This window comes from Aulonocara sp. 'chitande type north' Nkhata Bay, linkage group LG22 (genome assembly GCF_057382095.1).
Source record: "Aulonocara sp. 'chitande type north' Nkhata Bay isolate Kocher_YH1m ecotype deep benthic linkage group LG22, A_spYH_male_GT1.1, whole genome shotgun sequence".
NCBI classification, from domain to species: Eukaryota; Metazoa; Chordata; class Actinopteri; order Cichliformes; family Cichlidae; genus Aulonocara; species Aulonocara sp. 'chitande type north' Nkhata Bay.
Window position 1 is genome coordinate 14,671,520 of NC_141364.1, and position 13,611 is coordinate 14,685,130.

General features: G+C 40.3%; 1 protein-coding gene across 3 annotated transcripts in view; it reads right to left on the reverse strand.

Annotated features, from left to right (window-relative positions):
* Positions 1-4,861: 4,861 nt before the first annotated feature.
* efna3a (ephrin-A3a) overlaps positions 4,862-13,611 on the reverse strand; it is an 82,825-nt gene continuing 74,075 nt past the window's right edge. For all 3 annotated transcript variants that reach the window (XM_086280253.1, XM_086280252.1, XM_086280251.1), the window contains one exon: positions 4,862-7,446. In XM_086280253.1, the coding sequence (XP_086136379.1) occupies positions 7,328-7,446 (119 nt within the window). In that variant the 3' untranslated portion in view covers positions 4,862-7,327. The remainder of the gene's footprint in view (positions 7,447-13,611) is intronic.

Here is a 13,611-nt window from a genome sequence, read left to right on the forward strand (position 1 = left end):
TAAGAATAGACAATCTGACTATTTTACAAAATAGACAAAATGAACATATTTAAAATTAAAGGAATTTGAAATGTTGCTTGGGGATAGAAGCTCCTCTTGAGTCTCTCCGTCCTTGCCCGGATGATGCGGAACCTTCTACCAGATTGCAGAAGTTGGAACAGTTTGTTGCCAGGATGGGACGGGTCCTTCAGTATCTGCGCTGCTCTAGTCCGGCATCTCCTGGTGCAAATGTCCTGAAGTGAGGTGAGAGCAATCCTGCAGCAGCGTTCTGCTGTACGGATCACTCTCTGAAGAGCTTTTTGGTCCTTAACACAGCTGTTCCCAAACCAGGATGTGATGTTCTGTGTGAGGATGCTCGTATAGAAAATCTTTTGTTTCACAAGATAAAATCGACTCTATTCAGTTGAGATCTTGTGACTATGGAGGCCATTTGAATACCGTGAACTTATTATCATGTTCAAGAAACCAGTCTGTGCAGATTTGAACTTTTTGAAATGTTATATAATCGCGTGCCATCAAAAGATGGATACACTGTGGTTATAAAGGGATGGGCATGGTCAGCAACAATAATCAAGTAGGCTGCGATGCCTCAATGATGTTCAGTTGGAACTATAGGGCTGAAAATGTGCTAAGAAAATATCCTCCACAACACTACACCACCACGTGCTGCCCATTCAGAGATGCTCTGCATACCTCGGCTGTAAGTGGTTATTGCTGCTTTCTTATCAGCTCAAAGCAGTCTGGCATGTCTGTACCAATAATTACTGTAATTTTACACAGGACCGTGACTCACATAGAAAACTCAGTCTGTAAGTGTCCAAACAGATCGTGTTAGTTTACTTTACAATGCAGGGAAATGAAAAAAGCTCAATTTTGGGTCTGTGTTTCTATTTTTGTCACACTTCTTTTCATTTCTTTAATTTTTCTGTTTTATCTTACTGGTGACATTTAATTATTTCTTGTTTACTTTAATGAAGTCATAAAACTTATTCTAACAAGAACAAACTTTGCTTTAAAGCCTCTTCTGCAAAGCCAAAAATGTATTTTGAAATACTTCGAAATGCTGTTTAAGAATAGAATATAACCTCTCGTAAGTTGATCAAATTCTCAGTTGTCATTGTCTTTAATAATAGGCACAATCCTGAGTACTGTTCTGATACATATGAAATGTAAAAAGAACATCCCGTCTCTACCAAAGATATTAAAAAGTAAAAAACAACAACAAACCTATTCCCCCTGAGCTCAGATTACGACAAGAATAAACTCTGATTTCAATGTACAACAGAAATAGCAGGAATTTACTGAAAGTTTATAATCCTGCTGGGTTGAGAAACGTTCTTAGTACAATAGGTCAACTCATCCTGTCACTGGTTATGCAATATATACCCTATGAGGCTATTTCTTCTACCTGTGTGGACTTTGATGTCCCCTGACGGCCTGATTTATCTTAACTTTCTTAACTGGCTTAACATGCTGGTAAAACTGAGTGCCCCTTGGCTTCACAGGCACCATTAAACATGGTTTACAATAATCACACACTTTATTCCTGAGCAAGTTATTACATACAAAATGTAAGCCCCAGTGAACTTCAGGAGCTTAGCTCATAAATTAAATCTACTTAAAGGACAAACCAAGAGATATTCAGGGCACTGTTCACGTAATATATAAGTCAACTTAGTGCTGCCGTCACTGTTTCTCTGAATTCACTATTTATCTTGCAGGCGTACTTACAGTAAATCTGCAACATATTGTCTGTCATGTGTCCTCTATTTACCTGTCTACTTTACTGTGACGGTTATAGAGTGAAAGTCAGATTTGGCGACATCTATGGGTAGAGAGTTGTTTAGCAGGTTGCTCACCGAATTTGAGTCAAAACCTCCATATCAGCTGCTGTCTGCCAGCATTTTACTTGTTACAGATTCTCCTCTTGAAAGTGTAGCAATATAGAATCTGTAAGTATGTGAAAGTGAGGCCACACTTTTTACACAATAAATCCAAAGCTGCCCAAACACTATATATGTATTTAACCTCAAGGTGCTGTCAGAAATCATTTAGAGATTCGTAGAAATTCAGTCAAGGATACAAAGGAAAGGGAGGCGAAATGTAAGAAGCTTATGATGTGCATAAATACAGGCACTGAGTAGTATAAAGATCACAGAAAATAGTTTAGGTCTGCATGGACACTGGGCTAAAAGCATTTCAAGGAAGATAAATACCACAAAAAGAATGTCTTTGATAAAGAAAAATCTAACAATTTGTTTGTGTTTGTCTTGTCTCTGATGTATAGATGTAATAAGTGGTCATTCTGGAGCTATTGAAGCTATTTTACCTTGAGTCTTTTCATCCTATTTTCATGTGGACATATTTATATATTATATTTATCAAAGCATGCCCCCCTAAGTCCCACATGCTGAGAGGAAAAGGAGGTCTTAGAGGACATCATGAAGAGGGGAGTGAAAGCATATCTGTTTGCAAAAGCTAAGAAGCCCTCTACAAAGCTTTACCCATCGTCTGCGATGGTAAAAATGTAACAAAATGGAGAGCAATCACACCGACTACGACTCTGCCTGGAAATGGGAGCCTTTTCAAAACACCTGGGAGATAATAATTCAGGCGTGAGCCTATACAAAATAGAGCTTTTCTGTCATGTTCGAAACTGCTGTGTGTGATGAAAAGTTATCACTGCGCACTGCCAAAAGAGCCCTTCTTCCAGCAGTGAAGCATGATGCTGTAAATGTGAAGATCTGGGGCTGATTTTCTTTTGTTGGACCTGGTCACACCATGATTTTTAAGGCCCATCAAGAAATTCTTAAACAAAAGGTAATGCTACCAGGCTTGGAGTTGAGGAAGGGGTGAAAAAAAGGATAATGTAACAAAGAAAATAATGACACGGATCATTCCTGGAGGAATGGCTGATGGAAAAGAATCGTTGCCCAGACAGTTCATGGCAGACATCCTTCCAGCCTCATTCAACTCGCAGGATTGTGCAAGCCAAATGCAACCCTCCAACAACTCACCGTACCGGACATTTAATTTATATAACTGGTGCAAAAAAGTGTCACAAGCTACCAATGAAGGTATATGTGAAATTATAATCAGACTAACTATTCCTAAAAGTTTATAGACGTTTGCTTAACCAGGTTTTTATGTGAACTTTTCTTTATGTCAGTGAATCAGAATATGTCAAGTGTTTCAAAAGAAAAGTGTGATATACTTTATGCTTCTGCTGCATGACTGTAAGAATAAAACAGTCGATTTAGATTGAAATGAGCCCCAACTCATTTTTATGACTCCCAACCTCAAAAGGGGAGTTTCCAAAGAGCGCTCGAATGGCGCATTACTCACCCTGACTGTGTCACTGATGTCCTGAGTTATATCATGTTCTCTGAGGAGGAGGCATCTGTTTCATTGTTTGGGCCAGACGGTGCCGCTTGTCAGGGGAATTTCTTCTCGACAGCACAGACCTGCCCGTGCTACAGATGGCTTATCTCACAGTAAATGATTCAGAAAACGACAATATGCCTCGGAACAGGCATAAGGTCATCTCCTTTAGCTAATGGAATGTCTTCCTTGGTTAGAGCCTGGACAGAGCACTTGTTGGGTATCTGTTTCACGGTGGCGATGTGAAGTTCTTTGTCAGCCGCTCGGGGATAGGTGGGCGTTTTAAATCCACTGGTAACACTCCTGATCCACTCATTTAAATAGTAAGCAGAACAAATAATGCTTTTCCAAACTGGAATTTAAGGTGCAGACATGACAGTGTAATTCCCGTACTTAACTAACCAGACTGATTCTCACTGCCGAAATCATAGCAGTCCAATTTCCTGAAAAATTATGTTTAAAGTTGTCAGCTTGGGCCCCGGAGCAAACGCTAAAGCCATTCCAGTGTTTCATGGTGTCAAAACACTGAATCGTTTATGCAAGTACAGACCTATAAAAAGGCAAGGGACTGTAAGTTAAGACCTACTGTAATATTCAGCAATTATCAGCCTGTCAGCTCAATGCACAAATGTCAGAGAGAATCAGGAGCCGCTGCCTCCCAGCTGAGTCGAACAGCTGTGAATAAGACATTAACAGACATCATCACATCACTGTAACCTGCTTGGTTTACTGTGAACCACTTTATGTCAGTCACGTAATGTACGTCAAATTAACTTGGCAAAAATCCTACAACCTACATGTAAAAAAAATTGGACGTCCGGCACTTTTTTCTTTTTTTTTTTAAATGAACACAAGCAGACAGCTGAATCTTCACAACGCCTTTCTCTTCCTCTCTAATGTGATTGTAGGCATGACGTAGAACATCAAAGACAAAATCTTATCTGACCCCTCTGTCCGCTCTTTGATACGGACATTAGAGCATCTGAGGCTCGTCCCTAGTGATCGTCGGCGTCTTTCTGTCCTGGGTTTGAAGATTAAAAAGAAGCTGACAGGGGCAAAGGGAAAGAAGTGTGATGTGGAGAGACAGATTTGTGGAGACATGAATAGCTTGCAGGTGTTTTTTTTTTTTTTGAGTAAGAAGAGAAAGAGAGATGGATAGAGTGGGAGATTTGGATCTGTGACTTTCCCTCCACGCTGTCACTATGTTTTATGGCAGAAGAGGTGTTTGCGAAACCGGAGGTGCTGCATAGACGGGCCACGTGAAAAGGATAGTTTTAGTTTGCAGCCTGACTGCCGTCTGCTCACAACCAACATATCTAAAAAAGGAGAAGAAAAAACCAGAAGAGATTTGCTTTCAAGTAGTGCTTCAGAAAAACAAACACATCTGAGTGCAGGGTTTGTGAAGGAGTAACAGTTTAGATAAAGAAAGGGCAGTCGAAGGAGAGCAGAACAACACAAGGCCTGAATAAATACACAAAGCTAAATTTGCAAAAAAGGTTTTAATTGGCATTGTTTTAATCATTCTTGGTTCAATTTACAGTTGTTTAATCATTCTCGTCAAAGGCAAACACATTTCGTGTGCTTGTCTTCAACATCGGTAAATGCTTTTCGCCCACGTCCCAAACCCCGTAACATAAACTAACATTACAGAAGAGCACATTCTCTCGTACGCACTTGCATATTCAGATCCTACAAATGACTCCTTTATGAGTACGAAATTCCTAAATGCCACATACTTGAAAAGCGCGGACAAACACATTCTACATACATACGCACAAATGTGCACACATATGCTTGTTTCGTTTTGTTTTTTTTCTCCCCCTGCTCGCTCTCACGCGCACGCACGCACACAAACTCACACGCACTTGTACGCACGCACATTCCACAACCGGCATGTATTATAAATATACATTACGACGCACGCATCCCTCATTTCGCAAGCGCAACACTTTGAGATGCTGCCCCTCAATCGGCATGGCCTGCCACTGCATTCACAGTTGGTTTATGACATGCTCTTCAGCAACAAAATCTGGTAAGCAGTATCCGTTACATGAGAGTGGGGTTACTGCGCGTACGTCCCTACTGATTAGTCATGAACAATAACCTTCTCTTTGTGTCAGGCTGAGTTACATCGATTTATCTACACAAGCAAAAATGCTGCAGTAAAAAATTCACTGTAATAATAGAAAAAAAGAATAAGAATTTAAAAAAAAAATGGCACGATAGCTTATTAAGCAAAGGCCTACAAATGCACGCTAATAAATTAGGTAAATAAATAGTTTAATGACAAAATAAATACATTTGAAAAATTAAATAAATTAAAAAAAGCACACATTGTAATCTGATTAAGCCTACGCTGTCCTGTATTACAATATAAAAAAGTGAACTTCTCTTTATTTGCACATTCACAAGTGTTTTTTTTTTTTAATGTCTTTATATATTTTTTTTTAACAAAATGGCGGCAGCGTTACTTTGAGACTCAAAGCACAGTTTCTCCTCAGGCACCTGCCGCACTTTGGCGACTGTATGGGGTTGTTTCCAGGGTGACTGTGACTGCTGTTAATGGTCATCAGCACTGATTGGCTGTGGAAAAAGGAACAGACAGGGTTGTCTGGGATTAAAAGGGGACTTGCTGCTGTGAGAGTTTCTTTTTTTTTTTTCAAGAACTGTAAATTAGTGACGTTCTGAATGACTGTGCTGATTGCAGCGAAAGGTTTGACATCCGGAAAATCTACGCCAAGTGCTGAAGGTAAATGCGTCAGAACAAAACACACATCTACCACGTCTAAGTGCCATCAAATTACTAGTCCAGGGTCTGTACTTTTCTAGGGTTGTTACAGTGTGAAGGCAGGAAATGCAGACAAAAGACTAGTTCTAAGAGGGCACTTGCTACCTTCTAAGAAATGCAGGCTTTGCATCTGTACCTATCACAAAGCTAGGGGTATTTTTTTGATGTCTGGTGAAAATGGATTTTTGAAAGGCTCGTGGATATATCACAAAGTCTTTCCCCTTTCTTGGACTGTTATTACCACCAGCTTCCTCACATCAGTGTTAAAACATTCTTCAATGTCCAGCGCAACAGCAGGAGTTCTCATCACGACTGATTATGTCCTGATAGTCTGGGTAAGATCAGTACAGATCCAGAGTCCATCTTGCTCATTACTACATCAAAGTTGGGTTTAATGCATCATCAGACTGGGCCTGTGGTCCAAGGACTAAAAAGCCGCTGCGGAGTCCAGGTTTCCAATCTTCTTCAAAGCTCAAAGTTGAAGAGAAAGCAGCTTAAATTCCTCCGGTGATTTGATATCCATGCTACAATAAGAGCGTGTAGTCTGCACCCAAGTTATTACAAGTCAGTTTTCTTACTCTCATCAGGCTTCGGAGCAGCGCAGAAGTCGGACTCTGAGTGTTGTTTTGGTCTCAACACCCGCAATAAAGGTGGTAGTGGTGTGATAATGATATCCAGCAACATGTAAGAAGCTACTTTCGGCTGCTCCCTTTTTCACAAGGGATAAGGCCACAGCCGGTAGCTCCGCATAATTGATTTGGCAGATTTTTACGCCGGATGCTCTTCCTGACACAACCCCGAAGGGATTTGCGTCTCCTCCTGGGATGCAACTGGGAATCTTTCGCTTGTTAGGTGAATGTGTAAACCCCTACACTATGGAGCACATGGAGTGTCAAAATACACTGGTGTAAATATGACAGCAAAAAAGGCCTCTTTTTTTAAAGTCCATTAAGCTAAGTTAAAGTTTGTTTTTGTTGTTTGTTTTTTTTGTTGTTTTTTGTCGTGTTTTTTTTGTCTGTGTCCTTTTGATTGCGCTTCAGTTGCACCTTGACTCTGTGTGTTTCTGTCAGATTTCACGTAATCACAAACTTGGTGGATACAAAGCCCTTTGCAAAAGCCGGGTCCAGCTATGCATGAAGTGCCACTCGGCGACTGTTGCTAGGACAAAAGGACGGCAGACACGAGCAGCATTGCCACGGTGAGAAGAAGGCGGTCACGTGAGGGGCTGCTGCCACTGACGCTCTTCTCCAGCTTCGGGACTTCAGGGTTAAATTCATCTGGAGAGCAAAAACCACAAAAAGAGAAAACAAGAAAGTGAGAAAAGAGAGAGCAAGAATGTAAAACCGCGAGAGGGAAAATGTGTCAGACAGAAGACAGAAGGGAATAAACCATTACTACATTATTAATTAATCAATCTAAAGGCAGTGTGTGATGCATTCAAATTGTGCCTTAACATATGCAGAGAAAGAGACATAATGCAATTACCAACAAACCACCAATTATCATCAGCTACATATGGCCATTTCCCCCCTGGGATGGAAAATTAAAAACATTTTTGTTTCTGATCTATTTCTTTTTGTGTGTGTGTGTGTGTGTGTATGTGTGTGTCTCTTCCTTTCCTCACACTAATGATGTTTTTATCCTGGAGGGATTTCAATCACACCAAATTACTATGGCCTTGCCATTGATTAGACACAACAGAACATTAGCTGGAGGGGAGAGACGGAGAAAGAGCCGGGAGAACACATTTTGTATTATTTGGTAAAAAGTGGATTACACTGAGTGATTATGTTCTGCCTCGACATAATGCTTCCCATTATATCTAGAGGGTTATTACAAATCAAAATAAACCAAAAGAAAGCAAACAAAGCTTTCACGTCCATCTGTCCTACAGCTGTAGGATGCCTGGGCTCGAAACCAGCTTCTCTATATAAAATAAACCCAATTATAGAAGAAATCTGCAATTACTTAATGACATCAGCACATTTTGGAAATGTAGGCTGTGTCTCATATCATGCTCATATATGCTTGCTTTGGGCACATAAGCATGAAGTGCTCTACAAGCTCCTGGATGGTGTAGTCAACATTTTCAAAAATTAGCCCCATAGTGGAAAGGGAGGGACCGGCAAACAATTTTTAGCTAGTAGAAAGAGGATACTACTGATAATACTAATGCTGCAGCACTGCAGAGACAAATCACACCTTTCATGTTTGGAAGAATTGTTCAGTGTTAGGCTGTCATCCTCAGTGTTCACAAAACACAGTAACTAGTGTGGCAGGTACAGTTCTGAGGTACATCCCTCATTTCTTTATATTTTGATAGGACAATAAGAAATCTGTGCAGCAATTTACTGAAACTTGCAAACATACAACAACTCGTGTACAAATGAAGTATGCAATCTCGTAAGAAAGTAAGCTTACTATGGATGGCATTGCCTTGGCCTCCAGTAGCATTGTGAGGAGCTTGGCGTTTCTCCCACATATTAAACAAATATGTAGGAGTGTCTTCTTCCATTTGCGCAACATCTCTAAAATTAGAAACATCCCATTTCAGAGTGACGCTGAAAAACTAGTTCATGCATTTATTGCTTCTAGGCTGGATTACTGTAATTCGTTATTATCAGTATGTCCTAAAAACTCCTTGAAAAGCGTTCAGTTGATCCAAAATGCTGCTGACAGGAACTGGAAAAAGAGAGCATATTTCTCCGTTATTGGCTTCTCTTAGTTGCCTCCCTGTTAAATCCAGAATCAAATCTAAAATCCTCCTCCTCACATACAAGGTCTTAAATAATCAGGCCCCATCTTATCTTAATGACCTTATAGTACCATATCACCCCATTAGAGCTCTTCGCTCTCAGACTGGGGGCTTACTTGTTGGTCTTAGAGTATTTAAAAGTAGAATGGGAGGCAGAGCCTTCAGTGGAACCAGCTTCCAATTTGGATTTGGGAGACAGACACTATCTCTACTTTTAAGATTAGACTTAGATTTTCCTTTTTGATAAAGCATATAGTTATAGCTGGAGCAGGAGACCCTGAATCTTCCTTTAGTTACGCTACAATAGGTCTAGGGTGCTGGGGAATTCCCATGATGCACTGAGTGTTTTTTCTTCACTGTGTGTACACCTCTGCACATTTAACTATTACTTATTATTAATCTTTGGCCCTCTTCCACAGCATGTCTTTGTCCCGTCTTCGTCCCCTCACCCCAATTGGTTGCAGCAGATAAACGCCTCTCACTTAGCCTGGCTATGCTGGGAATTTCTTTGGGTTAAAAAGGAGTTTTTCCTTCCCACAGAGTGTCACATGATCGTTACGGTTTTCTTTGATTTCTTTGTATTATTGTAGGGTCTTAAAAAATATAAAGGGGCTTGAGGTAAATAAATCAAATTGAATTTAATTAAAAATTGTAGTCTTCAGGAATAGTTCTCCAGGCTTTTTGAAGGACATTTAAAACTTGGATGTTGGTTGCGTTTTTTCTGTTTTCTGTCAAGATGATCCTACGTTGATTCAATAATATTGAAGTTCAGGCTCTGGGGAGGCCAAGCCATTCTTGCTTTTAACTGGATTGGCAGTGTGTTTGGGATCATTGCTGAAAAATAAAGCTGTTGGCAATCAGATGCTTTCCAGATGGTATTGCAAATTTTATGGTATCAAAATCTGATGATACTTTTCTGTGTTTATAACTCCATCAGTTTTGACAGGATCTTGAACACCACTGGCTGAAATGTATTACCAAATCATGACAGAGCTTCAACCGTGTTTTACAGATGGCTGTAGAGGCTCGTTGTTGTACCTGTCTCCTGAGAGCCTTTGTACACACTGAATAAGAGCTGAACTCAAAATTTCAAAACTCGTTGTCACTGATTTTTTTGTATAATAACAGACTTCTGCACAAGATTAAAGCATTAACAGTATCTGAAATACTAATACGAGTAAAGACATGGGCATTATATATATATGATACACTGATTTGACCTTATATGAAAAGTAGTTTAATGCAACATGTCTGCTTTGGTAGAAGAAAGATATTTATTTGACAAGCTTTGGCTGACAGACAACAAAACCAGTATGGTTATCAATTAAAATCCCCCCCCCTCTCTTTTATATTATTTTGTGATATAAAGCTCCAGTCTTCCATAAAATTAAACTGGCTTCAGTTACAAAAGCACAAAATTGAACAGGCAAAATGTTTTTCTCTCTTTTTTTTTTTTAAATCTTTTTCATTGCAACTTTAAATTCTTGTCTGAACTTGCTACATGTAACAGCACTGGCACCTAATTACAAGAAAAAAACTAGATAGCTGGTGATAACAGAGAGAGATGGCAATCACCTTGCAGGTGATAAATGCATGGAATTCTGTTTTTGTTTTCTCTGAGAGTAAAGCGACCTCTCTCACTGCATGACTCCTGACCACGTCAAAGTTGCTCTTAAGTAACACGAGGCATCTGTCTGATGACGCACAACCCTGACATTAACACGGCAATGCATCAGGGTGAAGACAAACAAGGAACACTAAGTTAAGGCGCTGCCTCAGGTAAGACCCACAGGTCACCGCGAGGCCGCCACACCATGTGGATTGTCTCTCTAACAACATTTCAACAGTCTGAGGCACAGCGTACAGTTGGAGATGAGAAGACGAGACATCCTTTGCCTCCAGAAAAAGCCGAACGTTCCTTACCTTTACATAAGCAACTGCACAGTCTCTTCTCGAAAGTTGCTGTGCATGTGAACTGATTCTTACAGACTTGTTTGTGGGTGCCGTGAGCTTTGACAATCACCACCCCACACAATATGCACCTCTTCAAAACCCTTGCTATTTAGGGAGGACGGCATTGGAAGATGAATGTGGGGAACACTTCCTGCCTCGGGCCATAACAAGTTATCAAAGGTCCAGTATTTGACATCTAACATCACAGTACAATTGTAGGATATAGTAATCAATTTCCAAGCGCACAATCCGGTGCAGTCTAGTGTGAAAGGGGGTATAACAACAGATGGGCATGCAGGGTAGCTCTCCTGTCCACGGTGAACCGCCTCAAGGCATTTACAGTGAGATAAGAAACAAAAGCAGTAGACTGTCGATGAGTGGAAAGAGGTTGTCTGGTCTGATAAATCCTCGTGCCAGCTATGCCACAATGATGCTAGACTTGCAGCGAGGCATAAACAACATGAGGCAATGGGCCCATCTTGCACGCCTACAGCTCTCCAGGTCAGTGGGGGAGGTGTAATACTGTGGAGGATATTAAAACGGCTTTCACTCGATCTAAATAACAGTCCACTGATTGTTGTTACCAATAAAACCGGGGGAGCAATTAGCACTCACTGACTAACATTGAGCACTGCTGTTATTGTGCACTAAAAGCTGACCATTGACTCCGTCAACTTAAACGTTGAGAGGTTATTAGGCTGGTTTCAGGCCTCTGAATGACTATCTACTACTTCAACTTGCATTTCAACCAGGTCCCGTGCGTAGGTCCAGCTGTGGATGCCATCTTCCTTGTATCTACATAAAGATAGCGGCAGAAATTAGGATCATATGAGACTGCAGTCATGTGAAAAAGAGCATTTTCACAGAGTTCTGTGCAATGCTCTAAAAACTAAGGAAAGGCTTACCACTGCCATCGGATTTAAGAGGATAAGTAGCAGCCAGGTGCTACTAATCAAATGCACTTAATTAACTCATCATTAGCAAGTGTGAGCACCTCTACACTTAAAAGCAGATGTTTTGGCAATTCGCAGGTCTGAAGCATTCAGGTGTGTGTTAACACAATGCCACAATCTTCCCAGGAGTGGACTTTCCACCCAATTCACTCCAAGGTCAAACTGTGCAATACTCAGAGAAAGTGCAAGAAACCCAAGAGCTACATCTTAGATTCTACAGGCCTCTGTGAGCATGTTAAATGTTAAAGTTCATGACAATACAATTAGAAAAAGACTAAACAGGTATAATTTTGTTTTTTCTCTAATAAGAACATGGCAGCACAGCTTTGCAAAGTTATATATGAAAAAAACGAGTGTAGATGTTTGGCCATAATACATAGCGCCACATTCAGTGAAAACTAAGCAGAGCATATCGGCAGAAAAACCTCATACCAACTGTCAACCACGGTGGTGTAGTGGTGATGATTTGGGCTTGTTTTACAGCCACAGTACCTGGGCACTTTGCAGTCCTTTAGTTTACCGAAAACTCCTCTCTATATTAAAGCATTTTAGAATCTCATGTGAAAACGAAAGCTTGTCCAGAACTGAGCCGTACAACAGGTCAACAGCAAATCTACAACAGAATGACAAAAAAAAAAAAACATGAAGGTCCTGCGATGACACAATCAAAATATAGATGCCAAACGGACTGAAATATTGTAGTAGGATCTTAAGAGATCTGTGGATAAAAAATGCCTGCAAACCTCAATGAAGGGAAGCAATGCTTTAAGGAAGAGTGGGCCAAGAAAGCAGCTACTTCATGTTACTGTCAGCTGTTATTAAAGGTGGTTCTGCAAGCTACTGAATCATGGGATGTAGCTGGTTTTTCACATGACTGCATAGAGTCATGTGAAAACCTTTTCAGATGACTGTACTCTTTAGTCACCATATGTCTCATCTTGTCACGAAAAACATTATGTCAGCTCTTACTAACAACCCAAAATTCAGCTGCCAGGTCAGCTGAAAATTTTGCCAGCACGATGTCCATATCACTAATTGTTTAGTTTGATTGGTTAGCGCAGTAGAGTGAAATGGCAGCCAGGTGTCTTTTTGTTCGGTGGCTACTAAAATACAACATCTGCTAACTTCACCAAGGTTTATGCAGTTAACTTACCAGACTTGATTAGAATGATGGACAGACTGCAAAAAAAAAAGTGTTTGTTTGCACAACATTTTATGATTGATTTGAAGAAATTCTGCATATAAACAGAGACGGTGAAAAGAAGTAAATTTATGCATGTGAATTATCCATTTCCAGTTGTATTTTCTTGTCCACCATCTAATTTATGTTCAAGCTTTTAGACCTCCTCTGCTGCTGCAGACACTCAGGTGGAAAGATTTTAAGAGCAGGTATGTCACAGTAGGAAAGATGAACAGAGCGTGCTATGGTTTTGCTATAGCAAACTAGAAACCTATGATTAATTCATGGAGGAAGAAGCAATACTGACACTGAATTCTCGTAGCACAATACTACGAGCAGCTTGCTGTAGGATTCGCTATCCATAATTAATGCTGAACACAGCTACATGCAGATGAGAGGTGAGTTGCAGGGGGGTTAAAAAGTAAATATCACAAAAATGGCAAATCAACTCATTTTACACTTAATTGCAGAGATCCATAAATGCTTTTTAATTGGGGAAAAAATGCAAGCGAAACAGACATTCTGACAGACTGTAAACAAGCCCACAGTGGGCTGTTTCATAAAACTGATTAGTAAGCACTGCTTGCATGCAGTCTGCAAA